We start from the raw sequence: 23,257 nt of genomic DNA, 5'->3' as shown, positions 1-23,257 counted from the left end.
CCACCTGCCCACCTGCCCACCTGCCTGCCAGGAAGCAACATTTAACCAGCCAAGCTCCCATCTTAGCATGCCACACACCCTGGAAGTCCCATTCACATTGTTCTCTTGATAATGAACAAATAAACATACAAAGGAGTGAACCAGGCCACTTGGTAAAATTGAAGACCTGCTGACGAGCAGGAGTTTAGGGACCCAGAGCCACCCACCTTCCTCTGCCGCATGCTGCTGCTCCTGACTATCCCGGATGACAAGCTGCTCCCGCTCAGGGTACTGAGAATCCTCCGCAGGCCTGGCCAACAGGCCAGCTGGTACCTGTGTGGGCTGATCGAGTTTCTCGCCTCCTACCCGAGTGCCATCCGCCACCGCCTGCCCTTGGATGGATGCCGATGCCATCGTCAGTCGAAGTCCGTGCTCCTCACCGACAGCCTGAATCTCATTGGTTTCCTCTGCACACAGAACATAGGTGTGATTGCAAGAGCATTCTTTGTTTGGGGGGTCTTGGGTGTGTCTGTGTGTGTGTCTGTGTTATTGTTTTGTTTCATTTTTATAATTTTTTTTTCAATGATGGGGTTTCTCTGTGTATCCCTCTGGTGGCTGTCCAGGAACTTGCTTTGTACACCAGACCGGCCTTGAACTCAAAGATCCTCCTGCTTCTGCCTCCACAGTGAGTGCTGGGATTAAAAGTGTGCACCACCATGCCTGGCTGCAGGACCATTTTAACTAAAACAAAAATAAAATGACTGAGCGTGGAATACACACCTATCATCCTGTCACTTAGGGAGATCAGTTCACGAGGCAGGAAGATCAGTTCAAAGGCCAACTTTGGCTACATGGTCAGTTTGAGGCCAGCCTGGGAGACTGCCTTAGGTAAAACAGAAGAAAAAAAATGGTAACATTAACTGCAAGAAATGCCTGCAGGATACCTGGGATCCCAGGATTTAGGGGATGAAGGCAGCAAAGTCAATTCAAGGCCTTAACTGCACAGCGAGTTTGAGGTCAACCAGGGCTACACAAGAGCTTATCTCAAAAAGCAAAACAAAAAAGTGTCAGCCCTGGATTCCTAACATCGCCAGAAAGAGTGGCTTCAGAACAGCTGGGAACTTGTGTTTTGAGCTCCACTACGGACCAGAGGCTTTGGGGCTGCAGACCATCTTCAGATTAAACAACAGGGAAGTGCCCGGTGTGGTAGTGAATGCCTTTAATCCTAGCACTCAGCAGAGACAGGTAGATTTCAGTGAGTTCGAAGCCAGCTTGGTCTACATACAGAGTTTCAGGATAGCTAGAGCTCCATTATAGAGAGATCCTTGTCTCAAGACTAAACAAAACCCAACAAACAAACAAATCAGAACATAACATGGATTTGTATATCTCCACACCCCCAAGGGCAGTGCTAGGCTCTAAGTCATTTCAAGCCATGGGAGCCCAAGGCACTCCAGCCACCAAGGACTCCGTCCCTGCCCTTCAGTCCCACGATGCCCCTGCTACTCTAGATTAAGGCAACTTCTCTACCTGTGCTTACATAGCTGACAAAAACAAGCTGTTAGTTAGAGTAGAAGCCTGTAGCCCCTATTCCAGAGCCCTAAGAGAAAGTACACCAGCCCACCTTTTTTTTGAGAGCACAGAGGCTGTGTTCCAGAGATAACCAAGGTTGTACCTCATACTACAGTGGGACTTGGTAATGTAAGAGTCACCCAGGTGGTACTGGTTTTGAAGGCATGAAGGGGGTCATGCAGAGCAGGTGAGGCTCAGCACTGTGAGAGGCCATGGAAGGCCATTGGTGAAGGTGCAGCCTCAGTTGCAATTGATGGCCCAGGACTGAAGGGGTCATACAAAGGATTTGAGGCTTAGCACCATGAAGAGAACCTATGAGAGGCTATTGTTAAAGCCAAGTTACAGTGGCACACAGCAGCGTTTTGGAGATGCCAGTATCATGAGATGACCACCAAGAACAGCAGCAGCAGTGGAGTACAGGCAGCTGGAGCCTAGAAGACAAGGTATATGCTACAAAGGACAGGGCTGGAGAAGTGACCCAAGCCCTTGGAGGAGCCCAGAAGATCGTGAGTTGGATCCCAGACATTGGACAGTTGGAGTTTAATTTTTGCTTTCGATTGTGACTGTGCCCTGATATTTTTCCCTCTTGAAGGAAGAAAATATTTTAGGGGATCCCACAGTTAAGATACTTTTAATTGTAAAAAGACTTTGGATTTTAAAAAGATATTGGATATTTTAAAAGGATTGAACTTTTAATATGTAAAGATTGTGGGACTTTTAAAGTTTAGATCTTCTCTGCTGCATCCAGCCACACTCAATCCTCAGTGTCTGTACTGCCCAAGACTATACACTGTTTCCACTTACCATTCTGCACGTGTGGCTTCAAGCCCCACCTCTCTGAATTGGGGGCTGGTATCTGGGACTTGTTTCTGGGCACATCCCCTTTCTCTTGTGGCATCTGTTCCTCTGATGGGACTTCTTCCTGAAGCTTGGGCTGAGGCTTGAGGGCCTGTAGTTGAAACAAGCACAGGACTAAAAGAGTAGCTCCTGGGACCCTCATTAATAAGTCAGAACCCTGAACTCAAACCATCATCTTCCCGGTCATGCCCTGTCATGTGGCATAGATCAGGAGAATTGTGGGTAAGTCCAGGTCCTACAGAAAGTAAGGCAGAGGAAAATGTAACCATCCAACAAACCTAGCTAGGTATCTACTGCATTCAGCCTGGCACTCCACATGCCCACCCTGTCCACCGCACCTTACATGTATTCTGTACCACACAGAATACATTCTCCTGTTACGTTGAATGGAACTTGGGAAAAGTTATAAAATGTATAGAAATTAACACACTCCAACATGTCCAAATAGTGGTGTCCATTCTCCTTGGGTTACTCTCAAAAGCTAACTGAGGTGAAGGACGGGGACTGTCCAACTTCAGTCCATTTCTGCCATTTGGGTTTTAGAAGCAGGGAACTTAATCCAAAACACAGGCTAAGATCTACTTGTAGCTCTAAAGAATTAGGTCTCCCATCTGTCACACCTTACCAACCAATGATAGATAGTCTGCTTACAGCAGTTTCCTTTACCCTCCATGTCCTATCTCATGGCCAAGAAAAGAGCATCCTGTGAGGCAGAAACCAATCGGGAGACAGAAAGGCAACATCAGGACCAGCCACACAGTGACAGCAAACTCACCAGGCCATGGACGTACAACAGGAAGCCCCAGTGTGTGAAGTAGATATGAAAAACAGAAAACGAGACAGAGAACTAACGAGAAAAAGATTCTGTACACACATAAAGCTTTTGGTATGCTTGTGCGCAGACTAGCTATGGAGGAGGGACAGTTTCCCAAGTTTAGAGATAAAATTGAAACCTACGAGAGTGAAAAACAAGCACAAAGTCTGCAAACAATGGGACAAAATCCCAAGGACATGGGACAACCACAGAGAAGACCCCATGTGGCCTCCCTGGATCCCTCATGTTCACAGTAGGAGGGTGGCCATATATGGCAGCCCTCATCTTGAGATAACCTAAGAGTGTCACACATATGTAAGATCAGACCTGGATAAGATAAAAGTCAAGAGATGTCTAGCTAATGAAGATTTAAGAATCTCTTGGGGGTGGGGGGGTGGGGGAATGGCGTGGGTTGAGAGATGGCTCAGCTGGTAAGAGCACTGACTCTTCTTCTAGAGGTCATGAGTTCAATTCCCAGCAACCACATGGTGGCTCATAACCATCTGTAATGGGATCTGATGCCCTCTTCTGGTGTGTCTGAAGACAGCTACAGTGTATTCATATATACATAAAATAATTGTTTTAAAGAAAAAAATCCTCTAAATTAATGTCAAACAGCAAACTATAGATTGTGGGAGTTCAGATAACATCAAGCAGGATAAAACTATCATTTCAAACTATAGGAAAATTAAAATTTCTGAGAAAGCCAAAAGGAAAATATCTGCCTCACAAGGAATGTTCACCAACACAGACCACATTCTAGGCTAAAACTGTATCTTAGCAAATTTACACTAGGAACCATGTTGTGTCTGCTCTTCTACTACAGTAAAATTAAACAAGGAATTGGAAGCAGAAAGATAACTGGGAAATCTATAAATGAGTGGAGCGCAAGATCCATACTTTTAAATAGCACATGGCTTTTAAAGTAAAAGTCTTATTTTAAAAATAATGTGATCATGCCTTTAACCCCAGCCGTTGGGAGGCAGAGGCAGATGGATCTCTATGAGTTTGAGGCCAGCCTGGTCTACATAGTGAGTTCCAGGACAGACAGATCTACATAGACTGTCTGATCATACAGACAGATCTATATGAGACTCTGCCTCAAAAAGTTAAAATAAAATATAAATAAATAAAAATGTCTTGGTAAATATAAATGACAATTTGCTGGCATGTATAGGCTGCAGTAAAAGCAATGCTTTTTAAAATGATATTTGTAGCACTAAATGCATGCCTGAGAAAGGAAGATCTGTATCCAAGAATCAAGACTATACCTTCAAAAGCTATGGAACAAATTAGCCAATTAAAGCCAAAGTCAAAGTAAGTAGAAGAAAAGATATATACATATATAAATTAGCTTATAACTTAACTAAATAAAATGAAAAAAAATCAACAGAAAAATCAGTGAAAGCAAAAACTCATTCTTTGAAAAGATAATGCTCTGGACTGGAGAGATGGCTCAGCGGTCAAGAGCACTAACTGCTCTTCTGGAGGTCCTGAGTTCAAATCCCAGCAACCACAGGGTGGCTCACAACCATCTGTAATGGGATCTGATGTCCTCTTCTGGTGTGTCTGAAGGCAGCTACAGTGTACTCACATATAATAAATAAATAAATCTTGTAAAAAAAAAGAAAAGAAAGAAAAAGAAAAGATAATGTTCTAATTATCAGAAGAAAGTGGGAATATTCTTACATGCAATATTGACCAGGCTGACCTTGGCCACAGAATTTAATATTGTGACCTAGTGTGATCATTAGTGTGCTCAAGCCAGACAGTATTAAACTTCTTCCACAGGGGCTGAGACTTTAAAGGACAACACTCTGAGCTTGGGGGCCAGCATACAAGAGTGGGTGTGGGCATCCTGGCACCACGCTTTGCTCTGTTGTACCACAGAGAACCAAACAAACAGGACAAAATGGTAAGGAGAGCCGAGAGCACCTCCTGGATGCCCAGGCCAGAGCAGACCCAAATTACCTGCTGACGTTGGTTGTTCGTTTCAGCCAGATCTCTGGAAACCGGTGCTTCGTTTCGCTTTCTGATGGCCTCCTCTATCCGCTCGTCACACTGTTCCTTCACCTCGGTCATCTGGCTGATACATTGGTTCCTGGTGAAGGCGAATGGAAGGCTGTGTGGTGGATGCTCCAAGCACGCACTTCCTGATCCCATGCCCACTGTCCGTCCCCTGCAGCAGGAGACAGAACAGCCCTTTCCCACCCAGGATGAGGTCTGAAAGAGAACTACCAGGGCAAGTGTCCATCTGCAACCATTCAATGACAGAAGAAACCTGCTGGTAACCATACTTTAGACTCGTTAATGTTCCGTTAAACAACCCCTTCCCCCTTCTCTCTATATCAAAAACCGCTGGCTACCGATACCAGTTCCTAAAACCCTTGTGATTTCCTGGTGTTCAGAGCATCTTCATCCATGGGCTCCTTGGACCAGACGTGTAGTGATGTTGATAAGATGGCTCATGGGGTGGGGTGCTGGGGTGCTGAACCTTTCAGGATAGGGATTGAAATACTCAGCTCCACCTCCTAGAGGAGGTGAAGGGGCCAGGAGATGGGGCTTGAGCATATGGCCAATGATGTCATCAATCATCGCCTGCATACCAACCTCAGCTACCACCTTGGGACCTTAAGTTTTGACAGCTTCTTGGCTGGTAAAAATACAGAATCGCGGATTCCTTGATTCCATGAGAAATATAAGTTCTGCCTCCTCAGACCTTGCCTTGTAACTACTGGTGGCTGTTCTCCCATGACACCCTTTGTAATGAAACTCTGATAGTAAAGAGAGCTGTCCTCTGCTCTGTGAGTGGCTGTGGTGAATTACCAAGGCGTACATTGGGTAGCCTTGAATTTGTAAACTCTCTAGTGTGTGGCTGGCTGGGGGACACTCAGGACTTGTGAGTGGCTTGTGGAACAGTCCTAGGAACTCTTAGTCCTTCAACCTGTGGCATGAGAATGAACTCTGGACAGCATCAAGCCTGACTAGAGGACAGCTAGCTGTCAAAGACTTTCAACTGAGGTGTGTACTGCAGGCTTGCACTGCCTTCCACCTGGAATGTGAGAACATTCCATCAAAGGGCAGAGGCAGAGCTGGAACCACTTGCTTAGAAAATGGGACCTCTAAGAGGTGCTCTGTTGCCTGCTGTAGCTAGAGCTGACAGACTCAAGTTTCCAGAAGACTGCAGGGGCCACACTGGGAAGCCTGCCTGAGTTAGAAGCACTCGGGAGCCTCAGTCCATAACTTGGAGCATCTCCTCTGGCAGTGCAAAGCATCATTGGATCATGACATCCCACACACAGAAGGCAATCGTGTGATAGCGGGAAACTTGGACAGATAAGGAATAAGCAAAAAAAAAGTCACTGCAAAACTTGCCAGGGTCAGTCAAAGCCACAGGTGGTAGACGAACATAAAGGGGCTAGGACTCGGCGAGTGAAGAAACTTAGCTATCTGAGGAACTAACCGCAGGCCATGCTCTACTCCTGAACCTTTATGCCCAGGAAGAGGAATTTCCACCTTCACTTGCTTTTGATTCTGCAGAAGTAAGCAGGGAGGACCTCACTGCACCTCTCAGGAATGCAGCAGTAGCTGCCCGCACCCCCACATTCCATCTCAAAAGCAGCAGGGGAAATGAACAGACTGCTCAGCGTAAGGAAGGCCTAGATCCTGAGACAATGTACACTAGGTCAGCGCTAACTCCTGGGAGATCCCGGGCTGGCTCTTTCATGTCTGTGCCCAAAGCAGGTCCTCAGAGATTAACTGGCTAAACTCTAGTGATGCACAACCCTAGGCCATGAATGGCACTCAGGATAGTGCAGATTTTGGCCACAGTGACGGTGTCACACAGGACCAGGGCTATCACTGCAACATTCCTACCCCGGCATTTGCCAGCTGCTCCCTCATAGTGTGAAGATGAGCCAGAGTGCTCAGAGATCAAAAAAGCAAGGAAGGCTGCGTTGATGAGTGCAGTAATCACTCAGTTGTGTGTGCCAGGAAGAATAGCCACGTGGGATGCCTGCTGATTCCCAGAAAGACACTAACTTGTGCGAGTGGAAGGGAGAAAGCCTTTGCCTCCACTTGTGGCTACCTCAGCATTCCTGGAGACTGACAGAGGTCTGTGCAGGCATGCATGCCTGGAGGGGAGCAACGTTTTATGCACGTTACAAATTTGCTAACAACATGCTTACATCTTGTCTCTAGATCACAGACATTTAAGGACAGCTATCCCTAGCTTCCATGAGTCTCTGGCCATTACCTCTGAGAGCTTCCTGCATCTGCAGAAGGGACCTTAAGCACAACCTGTGAGGCAGACACTGTTAGCCAGAAAGACCTACTACCGAAGCTGCTCATGTCTTAGAAACAAGTGTCTCCAAGGAAGCCATTAGGAAGTACGGTAAGTGATCTGAGCACTTGGGTGGGAGAAAGATCACAAGTTTCCAGCTAGTCTGAGCTATACAAACTTGAGGCTAGTTTGGGCTACACAGGAAGACCGATTTCAAAATGCAACACAACCCAGGGCAGCACCACAGCCACTGCCTGTGCTCAAACACAGGCATCTCCCTTGGCCCATGGCAGACTTCCGATTTGTCAACACCAAGTGAGGCTACTGAACTGGGGGAAGTGCGGCTGCAAGGGGCTTTTGGAGGCTGTAAGACTACGGCATTTGACACCGATCTGTATGTAATATTTCGACCTCACTAGCTCAGTTTCCGAGGCTCACTGTAAATGTTTGGGGCTAGACACAAATTGGTTGTGGGAAGCTGCCTTGGCAGTGTGAATATTTGACAGTGCCTTAGTCTCTATTCACCGGATTCCAGTAGCACTCTCCCTCAAGTCTGAGTAAACCATCTCTAGATACTGCCCAGTCTCTGAAGGGACAGGCACGAGGTGAGCACAGTTTCATAGTCCAATCAATCATGTCTCCTGATGCTGAATGTCTGCTCATGCCATCTGCAGTTATAGTCACAAAAGCAATGGTCATGCATGCAATACACGACTACGTCTTGGCCCAGAGAAAAGCCAGGACAAGTGAGACTGCAGCCACCCCAGTGTTCATACAGAGCCCCTGCCCACTGGTGCAGTGCTCAGCGACACCCAGCTACTGCGCAACACATGAATGCACTCCAGAAGTCACGCTTTCTGTAGTGTTGGGGTTTGAAGTAGCCAGGAAGAAATAAGGCAAGTCGCTGGTATTTCAGAAGATCATGGGGATGCTGTGAGGCTGGTATGCATGAGGCAACTATTCCCAGGCGATGGGGACTGCACAGCCAGCTTAACTTTTAGGAAGCCGTTAGAAAGTACTGTATAGTGATCCCAGCACTTGGGTAGGGGAAAGATGATGAGTTCCAGCCAGGCTGAGCTACCCAGGGAGACCCATTGCAAAATCAAACTGAAGAAATCAAGGAATTTAGCAATGTACATCTAGTGACAAGCTAAACCCATGCTGTCTTGTAGAAGGATAAAAGCCCAAGTACCTTTTAAATGATGAAACACCTCGTGGCTATACGAACTGGGTATGTATGAGGTAAATACGTGAGAAAATACAAACAAGCAAGTGACGGCAGTCCTGCAGACAAGCATGGACTAGAAGTCAATGTGGGAAAGGGCAGTGGCTCCAGGGCTGGGCTGTGATTCCTTCCATAAGCTTCCCTGGATCACTGTCCTCTAAACTGGTGGAAAACTAAACAGACTCCTCCCTGCTATCTGTCCTCTGCTGTCTTCCCGCTGGGCATGGCCTACCCTTTAAAGCTTCAGTGTCCGAACAAACTCCTCCACTCTCACTGTAAAATGTGGAAAATTCTCAAGGCCACCACACCACCACCCAGCAAGAGTCTATCAATATCTCGCCACAGTGTTCTAGGCATTTATTTGGCTCATGCTTGACATTGAGAAAAATACTTATTTTTACGTGTGTGTGTGTGTGTGTGTGTGTGTATATACACCTGAGTGTACGCACTCGCACCATGTGTGTGCGGGAGCCCACAGAGGTCTGAAGAGGGTATCAGGTCACTTGGAAATGGAGTTACCAACGTTCGTTAGCTACCACGTGGGTGCTGAGAACTGAACCCGGGTACTCTGCTAGAGCAGCCAGTGCTCTCAACCACTGAGCCACGCCTCCAGTTCACACCTGACATTTTTAAAGTGTTCAGATTGCCAAAGCGGTACAACTGTGCTTTAGTTTATGATACATAAATGTTATGGTATAGTGACAATCCAGGCCCTGCTGAGGCCTGCTTGTGTGTGTGTGTGTGTGTGTGTGTGTGTGCGCGCACACACGCACGCTTGTGTTTCCATGTGAACATATGCATGCATGTACACAAATGTACCTTTACTACTTACTCTGTATAATGAGCCCTGCTGGCTTATACTTATATAAGGTGCAATCAAATAGGACACTGGTTTCTAAAGGACCGGAGTCCCTCCTCACATGCTCCACGTGACAAGGTGTCAGCCACCTCCCCGCGGGCCCCACTCACAGGTCATAGGAGAACTTCTTCTCCAGGCTGGACTGGTTCTTCTGGAATTGGAAGATATCCTGCTGCAGGCTGCTGTAACTCCTCTGCAGTGCCTTCAACTGGTCTAAGCCAAAAGGACAAGTCACCTCACTGGTCTCTGTGTGACGATCATGTCACTGGCCTTGAACTCAGAAATCCGCCTGCCTCTGCCTCTCAAGTGCTGGGATTAAAGGCATGTGCCACCATGCCCGGCCCATCCCAGCAATTCTTAAAGATCCATAAACTATGTCCATCATAACTCGCAGTGTACACAGTAATATTTTATATTACAGGTGGGTAAAGAATACATTAACGATGGCTCAATAACTTCTAACACAAGATGACCATGACAGAGCCACCTGAGGCCCTTGTGGGAGTCCGGCCAGGCTGGCTCTCCCTTGAGGCAGCTGTTGGGCTGGAGAGGAGGGGGGGTGGGGGGTCGCTTACCTTGCAGGTCTCGAATGAGCTTCTCGCCTGTGGTGATGTTATTCACTAAAACCGCCTGCAAGGAAGACAAACTTGGAATCAGACATCTCAGCTGGGCAACTCAGCCTTCAGGACGCGTGTCAGCGGAGGGGATGGGCACCTAGGCAGCAGCAGGGCTGCCAGGTATGGGAGCCACGCTCCGATCCCCTGTACTCTCCATCCGTATCCTGGAAGGACAATCCCAGTTCCCAGACACCCTTCCCTGCCAGATGTAGCTTCTTCCTCTTCTAAGCCACAGACTCACTCAGCAGCAAGCTCCTGCCACGGTCCCTGTGCCCGTCCGACATGAAGTAGGGAAGAGGTAGCTAGCACACAATGAGGACTCTAGGTCTGACAATCACGGCTACTTTGTGCCTGCAGCGAATCACTTGCCCTTTGTAATAGCATTAGGAGCTGGACAAGCCTTCATCCCTTGGCAAGAGACAGGCACCTGGGCCTAAGGGGCAGCTTGTTCCAGTGGTTCAATAGCAAAAGGCTAAAGAAGAAGAAACCGACAAGTGCTACCTACCATACCAGACACACTCCAGAGAGCAGGCACTCAGCGGCTGCCCTGCAAGTGGCTAGGAACCTGAACAAGCCACGTTTTATGAGCGTCACCTGAGATTCTTAACATTAGGCATTGGTGTGACAGGATTAAGGAGTCCCGAGAGACACGCTAACGTGCTTCTGAATATTTATCCTGCATCCTGGCAGGATCTGTATCCTGAGAGTAAGACCCACCCACTTTGAGGGTATCATCCAGGGAGTTTGATGCTGTGGAAACCATAGGGGACATGGGCCATGCTCCTGAGTCACAGCTCAGTCTAGAGCTTCGTGAACAGTTCAGAATTTAATCCTGTCTTCCCTGGTGCTGGAGCTGCCTGCCATATGGAAGTGAACTAAAACCCCTGGATCCTAGGATCTCCAGTTCACAGGAAATCTGCACCCACCCCAGCTTCCATAGCCCCATGAGGCAAAGTCCCTGACCAGCCGTCTCTCACATTTAATGGTTCTGCCTTCACGGAGGGCCCGGTGCTTGACGGGCAAACACATGAGAGAAAGAAGACAAACACTAAACCTCAGAGCAACACTGGCAGGGGCTACTTACTAACACACAGAGATGAATATTCTTGGTGGCAGCATGGAGGTTTCTTACTGCCTCATCTCCAATGGAGGAATATTCTACTAACCAACACACTGCTCAAAATAGACATTCTCATCCATTCTCCATTGGCAAAACTGCCAGCGCCTCCCTCTGTCCCCTTCCTCTGGAACCCCCTCTGACACAGCTTCTACAGTCCCTGAGGCCTGAGCAAAGGAAAGGTCACAAGACCTACAGCCTCCTGAGCAACGCAGGAACCTGTGCTGAGAGATGAAATGCGACAGAGCTCAGTGCTTGCTGTAGGAGTAATTTGGACAATGGCGGAAGCCCCCAAAATGGTAAAAGTCCTCTAGCAGGAAGAGGCTTTTTTAGAGAAGTGTTTCTTTTACATGGATGTGGAAAGGGAGGAGAATGAGGGGTAAGAAGCCCCCCTTTAATAATAGGATTTGCCCAGCTCAAAATTCCTGCTACCCTGGGCAAAAGGAGACCCAAAAAAAAAAAAGGGCAAGCATTCCCTAGACTGCACAGATGAATCTGTCTCAGAATCCTACAATCTCTCTCTCTGAATATACATGCAAAAGAAAGACTCCTCAGGCTTTATCTGCCCATCCATGTTCACTGTGGTGAGTCCCTCAGCCAAGAGCTGACCTCAGAGCCCATCAGTACAGACATATGGCGCATTACATAGCCTTTAAAAAAGTCCCAACCCATGAATTTATGACACAGATGAACCTCAAAGACCTGGGGGCAGTGGGAGGCGAGCGGGGACAGTAAAATGGCAGGCTAGTCACAAAGGGAAAATGTTGACTGGACTCCACTCACAAGAGAAACCTCAAGAGTCCGGGGAGGGCTGGGGAAAGGGGATAGGCACAGGGTAAGTGTCAAGTGTCCATGACAAAGAGGCCCACTACAAGCAAGGGGAACTGATGTCCCTCGCTGAGCGCTGAGCTCACCCTCAGCTGCCACGAGCCCTCTGATGGCCCGGGAACCGCAGCAGCCTGAGGACTTCGAAGGCAATTCTGCTTTCACACGACTTTTATTCTGCCAAACATGTCTTCTCACCTTCCCTAAGAACACGAAGAGGGAGCCAGAAAATGCCACGGAGGTTTCTGCATATAATTTCGAACTTATAGAAAATGTTGAATTGTGGTCAGGACTGAAAACGCTTCCTAGCTTTGTTGGTTTGTTGGAGGAGGGGGCAGTGTATTTATAAGGAAGGGAAGAAACTGCATCCAACAATTTTTTAAATTCATTCTTTATATTATCATACTAGTATGTAGGACATGTAGGTCAGTCAGCTTCATTGTGACTTTTTTTTTTTTTTGAGACAGGGTTTCTCTGTGTAGCCCTGGCTGTCCTGGAACTCACTTTGTAGACCAGGCTGGCCTCGAACTCAGAAATCCACCTGCCTCTGCCTCCCGAGTGCTGGGATTAAAGGCGTGCGCCACCACGCCCGGCTCGTTGTGACGTTTTTTATACAACCATTTATTGTGCTTGGCTATATTCACCCCACAATTATTTTCAAATAACATAATAGATTCTACTCTTAAAAATCAGTTTTTCCTCATATTTTGATTTTGATTAACTTTAGGGTGGTGCAGTGTCATCTGAATGAACTGGAAATTAAACTGTTACTTATCCCGAATACAAATTTATCCCAGCCATTCTGGTCTGAAGACAAGTTATGTCTGCATTAGATTGTTGGAAAACCAGCTGTGTTTCATAGCTTTCAAACAGCAGCAAGGTGGAGGGCCTTGAAGCTCGAGGCTCAGAGAAGAGGGGCAGATACCAAAGGACACTGCACAGATCCACCAGGAACAAATCATAGACACACAAGTTCACCAGTAAGTCCTGGGGCTGGCCGGAGGGATGGGGAGTGAGTGTTTCCCCAGAGTGTGGCAGCTGCTGTGACAGTATTATAAATAATCATGACAACAGCATTGTCTGATATATTAAAATGTATCTATGTTTTATAGGTGGCTTGCCTACACATATGAATGTGTACCATGTGCACAGAGGTCAGCCGTGGGTAGGGATCACCTCACCCAGACACAGACAGCTTAAGACCTTAACAGACGCTCATGGCCTGGGACAGCACAGAGCCTGAGGGAGGGAGAGCAGGAAGTTGAACCGCAAAGAGTAGACCTGACTCTGAGGGACCGCATCCCGCTGGATTCACACTCACCCCCAAACACTTCACCTCCACAGCCCCTCAAAACCAAAGAGGGTCAGTCACTGAAAGCATGTTCCCATAGAAACAAGAATGCTGTCATGGGACAGCTGGTCAGTGCTGAAAAAACTCTGTGATTAAGCAAACTGGCAGAAAGGCGAGCAATGCTGAACTGTTTCCACAAAGAGGTTGCTGGGTTTTTTCAGTGTGACAGTGGCGGCTGTGCCTATAAAGCAACATTGTTGCTGCCTGTCACTTAAGGAAGGAATGCTGTCTGAAGCCTCTAGAGGCCTCTAGTGATCTCACAGGGAGCCAATATCCTAGCAGTTATTTAACAAAGTAGACCGTAAACAGGTCAATGCTTGATGTAGCCTCCTGCTACAATCGAGAGTCACAACACATAAGGTTTCCCAGGAAACCTGGAATCAAGCCTCTGCAGTTCACCTGGGTTCCCCGGCTTTGCTTCCAATGTCCTCAGTGTGCTTCTGTCTCATCAGCCTGTCTCTCCTGAGAGGAGAGTCATCTTTCATGATGAATTGTGTAGTGCTTTCTGTCACTGTGACCCTGGATCAGGTTTCAGAAGTTGCTGCCAGTTAATTATGGTAAGGAGCATGGAGGAGCAATTCACGCATGGTGACCAGAACAGACACAAGGAGGAGGCAGGGACTAGGTGGTCCTGAGGACCTGCCTTGTCACATGACAAGAACAAGCTGTTCACCTCTAACAACAACACAAGCCTAGTTTGGCAACCTACTCACTTTTACTGGGGGGGAGGGGTGATAGCGACATGGGTGAGGGGCTACTACAGAAGCATGGCTAACAGAGACCCTTGTGTCAGTAGACGCCACCTCAGCATCAGGAAAGCAGCATTCCTGGAGCTCCCTGCTCACCTTGCAGGCAGCTCCATTAAAGATCCCGTCACAATTCCTTCTTGTGGTGTAGCCTTGGAAGCCTGAGTTCTGAGCGTCCTTGCTTAGTCCTCAGGGTTGAGCATTCCTTTCCCCTCTAGGAGGGAGTGGTTCCGTTGGAAACAGCGTTACAGATGCCCCCAGTGACCTGTCTGTACAACCAAAATAGCATGCCAGCTGGGGCCAATCCCACAGGGCAGGAGCCTGTGGAGACAGGCCACAGTCAAACCACGAGCAGGGAAGGCCTGCCCCTCCTCCACAGCTGCAGCCAAAGAGGTTCCTCAGGGGGAGTGTTGGCCTGAACCAGCACTGCCTACAAATCTACCCTCCCCACATGCTCCTTAAACTTAAAACTCTGGCCTTCATGACCACACCACCCCTTTACCTCTATCCAGCTACTGTTCTAAACACCAAGGTGCTGAACTCTGGCTCTGCTGAGAGGTGGGGAGACAGACAACTGGAAAAGCACGGTGATCCTCTGACAGGTGGCCCTCTCCAGGACCTCCTTCCTGCAGTGGCCCTGCACAGGTGTGCATGAGATGTCCAAGTGAACAAGCACCGAGGGGCACGGCAATAATCGATCTACGCTCCAGCTTCAGGCAGCAAATAAAGGCACTCGGCATTTGAGCTGTGGCTCGGTGGCTGAGCACTTCCTCCAACGAGTCAAGGGCAGAGGGAAACGGCTGAAGCTCGACACCATCTGTGGAGGAAACGCCTGGTGCATACGGGCTGGCCACCCAACCAAAGCAGCTCCGGCCAGAGCATCCTGAACCTTTGATGGAGGAGAGCAATACCCTTCCACCTTCACAGCTAGGCTGAGCAGGAAGGCCCAGCTCAGCGGAGGGCCAGGGCACTCTTCATGCACCCTAGGATCTTTTCAGCAGACTAAGGGCTGCAAGGAGCCCCCATCCCCAAGGTAAGGGGGAACCCCGTGGAAAGTGAGCCATAAGCCAAACTGGCTGCTGGGAAAGCAAGAATCTCCAGAAAAGGGACTGTGCAGGTGCTGGTGATAGGAGGGGGGGGAGGGGGGAGGGAGGGCGGGCAATGTGATGATGGCAGTTTTCTGGGGGTTGCAAAGTCCATTCCCTGGGAGAAGAGTTGAATGACTCAGAAAGAGACTAGGCCTCAGAGAAAGAGAAAGTAATAGTTCCATACTCTTGGTGTTTTATAAGGGGCTGCCCCTTTCCCTTACTGGTCCTGTTTATGTACCTGCCCTGGTGCCCTCCTGATGTTTCTCCTTGCAACGTCCTCTGCAACCAAGAAGCTACCATCTCGGTGAACCTGCCTGGGCTTTCCTGGTCCACCTGGGGACCTCTAAGGCCCTGTCAGAAGAAAGAGAACAGGGGATCAGCTGCCACAAATGCCTCCCAGGCTCTTGGCCCACTGCATGCCTCTACAGGTAACTTGGGTCAAAGACAATTCCCAGGGGGCCCCAAGCAAGCCAGGCATGGAGGACCCCAGAACACTCACTGATGCCTCACTTGTAAGTGAACTGAAATCAAACCACAGCCTCCTCTGTCCTTGCCCTTGACACAATGCACACTCCTGTGGCACACCCAGCACCTCCTTGGCTCCTCTCCACATCCCCTTGCTAGACACTGGTCAAGACCATAGCTCTGGTGCTGAGGGTAGAGCCCGAGGGTCAGTTCTAGCACCGCAGCTCCATCCACCACCCCAGCAAGGAAGCTGCTAAGACAGGAAATCTCAGCTCTGTCTCTGAAAGAGAGCATGTTGGCACCAACAATTCTGAACTCTTTCTGGCTAGCTTTGGCCATCCAGGAGACAAGCCATCTGTGGGCTGGAGGCCTGTGGCCGTACATTTTCAGCCTCAAGGGATTTCACAACTAGGACACAGATGATTGACGAATCCCTGCACAGAGCCCCTGGTGTGGCCACATTGTATTGTGCCCAAACGGGAATCTTGTCCATATTTCTTTCCTGTGCAGGAGGTGACACTTGCACCCAAGTGATCTGCACCTGAGCTAATTAGACAAGCTGGTGAATGTTCCCCAAGGACATGTGCCCAAAACTGTTCATCCCAGATAGAATACCAGTGGCAGACTAACTCATTCCAAGTCTAGAGTAGTAAACCAGTGAGCTTAACTGAGTTACTTAGGAATCAGGGATAAGGGCTACGCGCCCTTGCACGGACAACTTAAGGCAGGTATACCACTACAGAAGAGGCTCCCCACCCTCCACAGTTAGCTGTTAACTAACCACTCACACAGCCTCAGGGAGGGCCCTCGTGCATTCAGTGTCTGCCTCGTAAACTGCCTGTGAGCAGCCAATGAGCCTTTGCATCTGTCTATAAGTCAATGGGAGGAGTCAGCTCAATGTTAAGCAGGTATGAGTTTCAAGATGGCAGTGGTCACGCCCTGCCTGGAGGTCAGAGTTTCATGGCAAGTTACCAGGGCCATGACCAACACTCCTAATGATCCCACTTGTGACGGCTAACCCTGCCTGTCGAGTGCAGAGGATCTGAAATCACCTAAGAGACAAACCTCTGGGCACGTCTATGAGGAAGCGTCTCCACGGGGTAAACTGAAACATCAAGGCCTGGCCACGTGACAGCCGCCATGATGGACTGGCCTTTAACCATGAGCCAGATAAGCACTCTGTCCCCTCTGCCACAGCCTGAGGAAGGCAATGGATCCACCAGGGGTTCTAAACCCCGAGTAACTGTAGACATCAACATGCCAAAACCAAAGGGAAAATAACATCAAGAAGAGGGCTGCTGGTGTGCTTTCCCTCCACGCTTCCCGTCAGAAGCTTACTTTATGGTATTAGGTGAGGAAGTGTAAAGGGAACTTTGAGCATGTCACGTGGAACCCTGCACTCCTTTAGATAGGTACAGCCCCCACAGACTCGTGTGTGTGTGTGTGTGTGTGTGTGTGTGTGTGTGTGTGTGAATGCTTGGCCATGGGGAGTGGCACTGTTAGGAGGTGGGGCCTTGCTGAAGGAAGCGTGTCCCTAGAGGGTGGGCTCTGAGGTCTCCGAAGCTCAAACCAGTTCATTTCCTGCTGCCTGCTGATCTGGATGTAGAACCCTGAGCTCCTTCTCCACACTCTGCAGCCTTCCTTCTTGCATACAAAGTCTGGGAGGCTCAATTCCACGGTCCACAGTCATTCCTAGTAAGATGCACTAACCACGTGGGTTAGTGGCTTCCCCCCACAGAAGCAACTCTGTCTGGATCATTTCCTGCTCCTTTAAGTAACCCCAGTAAAACTCACTTGTTCACCACGACAGACTTGGGGGGTATCTGTTTGGGTTTCTGCTGGTTCCCTATCTGGGGCAAGTAGACAGTTTTCAGTCAGCCCAAGAATAGAGTCACTCGGGGAGAAACCAGGAAGCTCACGGCACCTCAGTGCACCCTAGGGTAAGTGAGGATCACCCAGCCAGAGGCCCAGTCCTTCCTTCCACCTCCCCACTGCTCCTGATTTTGCATGGCTGGAATAAAACCCAGGCTCCACCAGCAGGCAGCTGTTCATCTGGGAGCTCTTCTTGCACACAAAGCAAGGAAGAGCCTCTGTAGCTTCTTCTCCATCCCCCTCACATCTTCTGTTCAGTCCTTTCTGTCCCGGGAACTTTATTTCCATCACAAAGGAAATGCACTCTAAGGATTTTCTTTGTGCCCCCACAAGGCAAATTAACTCACACAAAAAGTATAAAAGTCAAGGCAGACACACAGCTGCCAGGAACCAGCCAAGCAGAGGATGCCACAGACATTGAGGGAAGCTATTTCTGACTAAGGTTTGGCAAGCAAACATGGGCAGGAAGATCTGCATTTGTCCCAACAGTGCTACTGAGTAGCCAAGGATCTCCCTGCCTCTTCTAGGTGGGCCAAACAGTAAATACCCTGTCCTGACCCAGGACCCGCAGGACATCTCCAGACCTCAAATCAGCCTTCTGACAGAAACATAATAGAATGAACTCCAACCTTAGGAGACAATGCAGAGCCACACAAGTGAATATTTATGGGCTTCTGTCAATAATTAAAACCCCCAAGTTCCAAACCTTTAGAAATGTGTTTTAAGCAGCGTACGGGCTCATACCTACAATTCTAACACTCCAGAGGCTGATTGGAGGACCACATCCCAAGTCTAAAGATAAGTAAATTAATGAATAAAACCAAATAAAGACAAATTTGTTTTATATGTACCCATATATGCACCTGTTAAAGGAAAATAAGGAGTTGGGAATCATGGCTTTTGCCGCCAATCTTGGTACTTGGGAATCTGAGGAAGGAGGATTGCTGTGAGTTTAGGACCAGCCTGGGCCACATAGTTAAGTTTCAGGTCAGACTACCTCCAAACCATGGGGCTGGAGAGATGGGTAGCAGTGGAGAGGACTTGCTGTGGCAACAGCCACGTGACAGACAGGAGTACTGCAGCAACAGCCACGTGACAGACAGAAAGGAGGACTGTGGCAGCTGATTGATCTTCAGTCTAACTGATAAATCACAGGTCCAAGATAGGAGAGACCCTGCCTCTAAGGTATAAGAAGAGGACAGCAATAGAGGAGGTCACCCCAAGCACTCCTGAGGCTCTGCACACACGTGTGCACTATATTCACAGAGACACATACACACACACATAAATACATTTTTTAAGAAAAAATTCCACTAACGAATGAGAGCCGCTGGCCTGGAGAGATGGGAAAGGGTGAACTCTCTGGGTTCAAGCTGTTTACTCTGTGGTCATTTGTTACAGCGGACCTAGCAGACGGGTTTAAGCTGTTTACGCTGTGGTCATTAGTTATGGCAGATCTAGCAGACATGGGCCTAAAGTCTTCCTCTTGACACCTGGCCAGTGAAAGGAAGTCAGGCAGGTGTGTGGGAAAGATGAAGAAGTTCTGCTGTCGCAGCCAAGTGAGCTCTCAGGTGACGAGTGCGGTTAATGGACACATGGCAGAGTCCTCAGATGACTGTCAGCAAAGCCTTTGGGAACTCCAGGCCACATGGGTATAGGAAAAACAAGCCGCTCCCACAAAGCATGTTCTACAGGGATCTAACCACCACTTCAAAGTAACCTGAGATGCAGGGACCGAAACCAGGGTGTGTGTGCCTGTGTCCATTCACCTGAATTAGATGCAGAACAGTCCCCTGAGTAGGTGGCCACCGCACAGGCTGGAGCCTGGACTGGAGCCTGGGCCTGAGACGTGGAGGGTGAGATGAAAATCACTGTGTTTGCTGATGAGGTGTGTCCTTGTGAAGGCTGAGACAACAGAGTTTGATGTTTGAGAATAAAAGAATGCCTTTGGGAAATTCCGTATTTTACAATGACATGAAACTGTAGATGCACTGAAAGGCCTGGACCACATAGACACTGCTTGAAACATTTATACCCAGTTAGCTTGAAAGGTTTAAATGGACCAAGATGGTGGCTCACTATGGGGAATGGCCGCCCTCTGTGGGGAATGGAGGTACTCTGTGGGGAATGGAGGCCCTCTATGGGGAATGAAGACCCTCTGTGGGGAGTGGAGGCCCTCTGTGAGGAATGGAGGCCCTCTGTGAGGAATGAAGGCCCTCTGTGGGGAGTGGAGGCCCTCTGTGAGGAATGGAGACCCTCTGTGGGGAGTGGAGGCCCTCTGTGAGGAATGGAGACCCCTGTGGGGAATGGAGACCCTCTGTGGGGAGTGGAGGCCCTCTGTGAGGAATGGAGGCCCTCTGTGGGGAATGGAGACCCTCTGTGGGGAATGGAGACCCTCTGTGGGGAGTGGAGGCCCTCTGTGAGGAATGGAGACCCCTGTGGGGAATGGAGACCCTCTGTGGGGAGTGGAGGCCCTCTGTGAGGAATGGAGGCCCTCTGTGGGGAATGGAGAGCCTCTGTGGGAGTGGAGGCCCTCTGTGAGGAATGGAGGCCCTATGTGGGGAATGGAGGCCCTCTGTGAGGAATGGAGGCCCTCTGTGGGGAATGGAGACCCTCTGTGGGGAATGGAGACCCTCTATGGGGAGTGGAGGCCCTCTGTGAGGAATGGAGACCCCTGTGGGGAATGGAGACCCTCTGTGGGAGTGGAGGCCCTCTGTGAGGAATGGAGGCCCTCTGTGGGGAATGGAGGCCCTCTGTGAGGAATGGAGGCCCTCTGTGGGGAATGGAGACCCTATGTGGGGTATGGAGGCCCTCTGTGAGAAATGGAGACCCTCTGTGGGGAATGGAGGCCCTCTGTGGGGAATGGAGGTCCTCTGGTGAATGGAGGCCCTCTGTAGGGAATGGAGACACTCTGTGGGGAGTGGAGGCCCTCTGTGAGGAATGGAGGCCCTCTGTGGGGAATGGAGACCCTCTGTGAGGAATGGAGACCCTCTGTGGGGAGTGGAGGCCCTCTGTGAGGAATGGAGACCCCTGTGGGGAATGGAGACCTTCTGTGGGGAGTGGAGGCCCTCTGTGAGGAATGGAGGCCCTATGTGGGGAGTAGAGGCCCTCTGTGAGGAATGGAGACCCCTGTGGGGAATGGAGACCCTCTGTGGGGAGTGGAGGCCCTCTGTGAGGAATGGAGACCCCTGTGGGGAATGGAGACCATCTGTGGGGAGTGGAGGCCCTCTGTGAGGAATGGAGGCCCTCTGTGGGGAATGGAGAGCCTCTGTGGGAGTGGAGGCCCTCTGTGAGGAATGGAGGCCCTATGTGGGGAATGGAGGCCCTCTGTGAGGAATGGAGGCCCTCTGTGAGGAATGGATGCCCTCTGTGGGGAATGGAGACCCTCTGTGGGGAATGGAGACCCTCTATGGGGAGTGGAGGCCCTCTGTGAGGAATGGAGACCCCTGTGGGGAATGGAGACCCTCTGTGGGAGTGGAGGCCCTCTGTGAGGAATGGAGGCCCTCTGTGGGGAATGGAGGCCCTCTGTGAGGAATGGAGGCCCTCTGTGGGGAATGGAGACCCTATGTGGGGTATGGAGGCCCTCTGTGAGGAATGGAGACCCTCTGTGGGGAATAGAGGCCCTCTGTGGGGAATGGAGGTCCTCTGGTGAATGGAGGCCCTCTGTAGGGAATGGAGACCCTCTGTGGGGAGTGGAGGCCCTCTGTGAGGAATGGAGGCCCTCTGTGGGGAATGGAGACCCTCTGTGAGGAATGGAGACCCTCTGTGGGGAGTGGAGGCCCTCTGTGAGGAATGGAGACCCCTGTGGGGAATGGAGACCCTCTGTGGGGAGTGGAGGCCCTCTGTGAGGAATGGAGACCCTCTGTGGGGAATGGAGGCCCTCTGTGGGGAATGGAGGCCCTCTGTGAGGAATGGAGGCCCTCTGTGGGGAATGGAGACCCTCTGTGGGGAATGGAGACCCTCTGTGGGGAGTGGAGGCCCTCTGTGAGGAATAGAGGCCCTCTGTGGGGAATGGAGGCCCTCTGTGAGGAATAGAGGCCCTCTGTGGAGAATGGAGACCCTATGTGGGGTATGGAGGCCCTCTGTGGGGAATGGAGGCCCTCTGTGGGGGAATGGAGACCCTATGTGGGGTATGGAGGCCCTCTGTGAGGAATGGAGACCCTCTGTGGGGAATAGAGGCCCTCTGTGGGGAATGGAGGTCCTCTGGGGAATGGAGGCCCTCTGTGGGGAATGGAGACCCTCTGTGGGGAGTGGAGGCCCTCTGTGAGGAATGGAGGCCCTCTGTGGGGAATGGAGACCCTCTGTGAGGAATGGAGAACCTCTGTGGGGAGTGGAGGCCCTCTGTGAGGAATGGAGACCCCTGTGGGGAATGGAGAACCTCTGTGGGGAGTGGAGGCCCTCTGTGAGGAATGGAGACCTCTGTGGGGAATGGAGACCCTCTGTGGGAGTGGAGGCCCTCTGTGAGGAATGGAGGCCCTCTGTGGGGAATGGAGGCCCTCTGTGAGGAATGGAGGCCCTCTGTGGAGAATGGAGACCCTATGTGGGTTATGGAGGCCCTCTGTGAGGAATGGAGACCCTCTGTGGGGAATAGAGGCCTTCTGTGGGGAATGGAGGCCCTCTGTGGGTAACTGAGAAAATGAATTAACACAAGAATGCTGTGATATTACACAAGCAGCATATGGTTCTTTTAATATGGGTTCTTCAAAATGAATGATTCTTACGCAATAAAAGTGTACTGTGGGATTTACTTTCTGAAGACTTGTCACTGAGCCTGGGACCCAGCATACTCAGCAGTTGTTCTGCTACTGAGACCATCCTAGCTCCAGCTGAAGTCTTTTTCACCTGAATGTACTTACATGCCAGGCAGCTCTAATACAAAGAGCAATAATCTAAAACCTTAAAGAAGTGTTCTAAGATGGGATTACCCAGACTGGCTTCAAACTCCTGGGCTCAAGAGATCCTCAGGTGCCAGGACAATAGACAGGCATGGGCCTTCAAGCCAAATGCGGAACTCTCACCTTCCATAAACTCTAAGTTTGGAGGCTTTCGGTTTAGGGTGTTCAACCGGGAGAGGCTATTCTAATATAGTCAAGACTGAACACGCTTCCAGTCTTGAGCATTTTAGAGAAGGGTGACTCAACCAGAACTATTCAAAGATCACAGAGTCTCTGGGATAGGGCTCAAGTTCCCAAGACAGGGAAACCCAGGTTGGTCAGTGCCTGGACAAGGTCCAAATTCGCTCTCAGAACATGGCCACCTATGTATGTGAGTGATGGCAACGTGGGAAAGATCATCCATGGAAGAAGGATTAGTCAAAGCTGACAGTGACACTAGCCATCATATACACAATCATCTCCCAACAAACTACCCAATCAGCCAGCTAGGATTTGTCCTGCCCACCCTTCACACTCCCTTATACCGTTCTGTGTGCAGACTTCTGCATTAACTCCACATCTCATTTGGGAAAAGACTTCTGCATCTAAAAGTTATTATCATGCAAATATTTGAGAGAATCTCATCTTCCTTCAAAGCTGAATGGAGGTTACCTAGCACATGGGGTCATGGGCGTCCGCTCACTCTGTAACCA

The 23,257-nt window shown here is 49.8% G+C and overlaps 1 protein-coding gene across 1 annotated transcript in view; it reads right to left on the bottom strand.

Moving 5' to 3' along the window:
* Window positions 1-23,257, bottom strand: part of Golm1 (golgi membrane protein 1) — a 43,034-nt gene that overhangs the window by 4,916 nt on the left and 14,861 nt on the right. The window contains exons 4-8 of the mRNA XM_021179883.3: window positions 10,165-10,219; window positions 9,700-9,802; window positions 5,195-5,324; window positions 2,356-2,500; window positions 207-446 (exon numbers count right to left, since the gene is read on the bottom strand). Of these exons, the coding sequence (XP_021035542.1) occupies window positions 207-446; window positions 2,356-2,500; window positions 5,195-5,324; window positions 9,700-9,802; window positions 10,165-10,219 (673 nt within the window). The remainder of the gene's footprint in view (window positions 1-206; window positions 447-2,355; window positions 2,501-5,194; window positions 5,325-9,699; window positions 9,803-10,164; window positions 10,220-23,257) is intronic.

This window comes from Mus caroli, unplaced genomic scaffold (assembly GCF_978045245.1).
Source record: "Mus caroli unplaced genomic scaffold, Mus_caroli_1 scaffold_15, whole genome shotgun sequence".
In the NCBI taxonomy this organism is placed as follows: Eukaryota; Metazoa; Chordata; class Mammalia; order Rodentia; family Muridae; genus Mus; species Mus caroli.
This window is presented reverse-complemented; position numbering and strand designations above follow the sequence as displayed.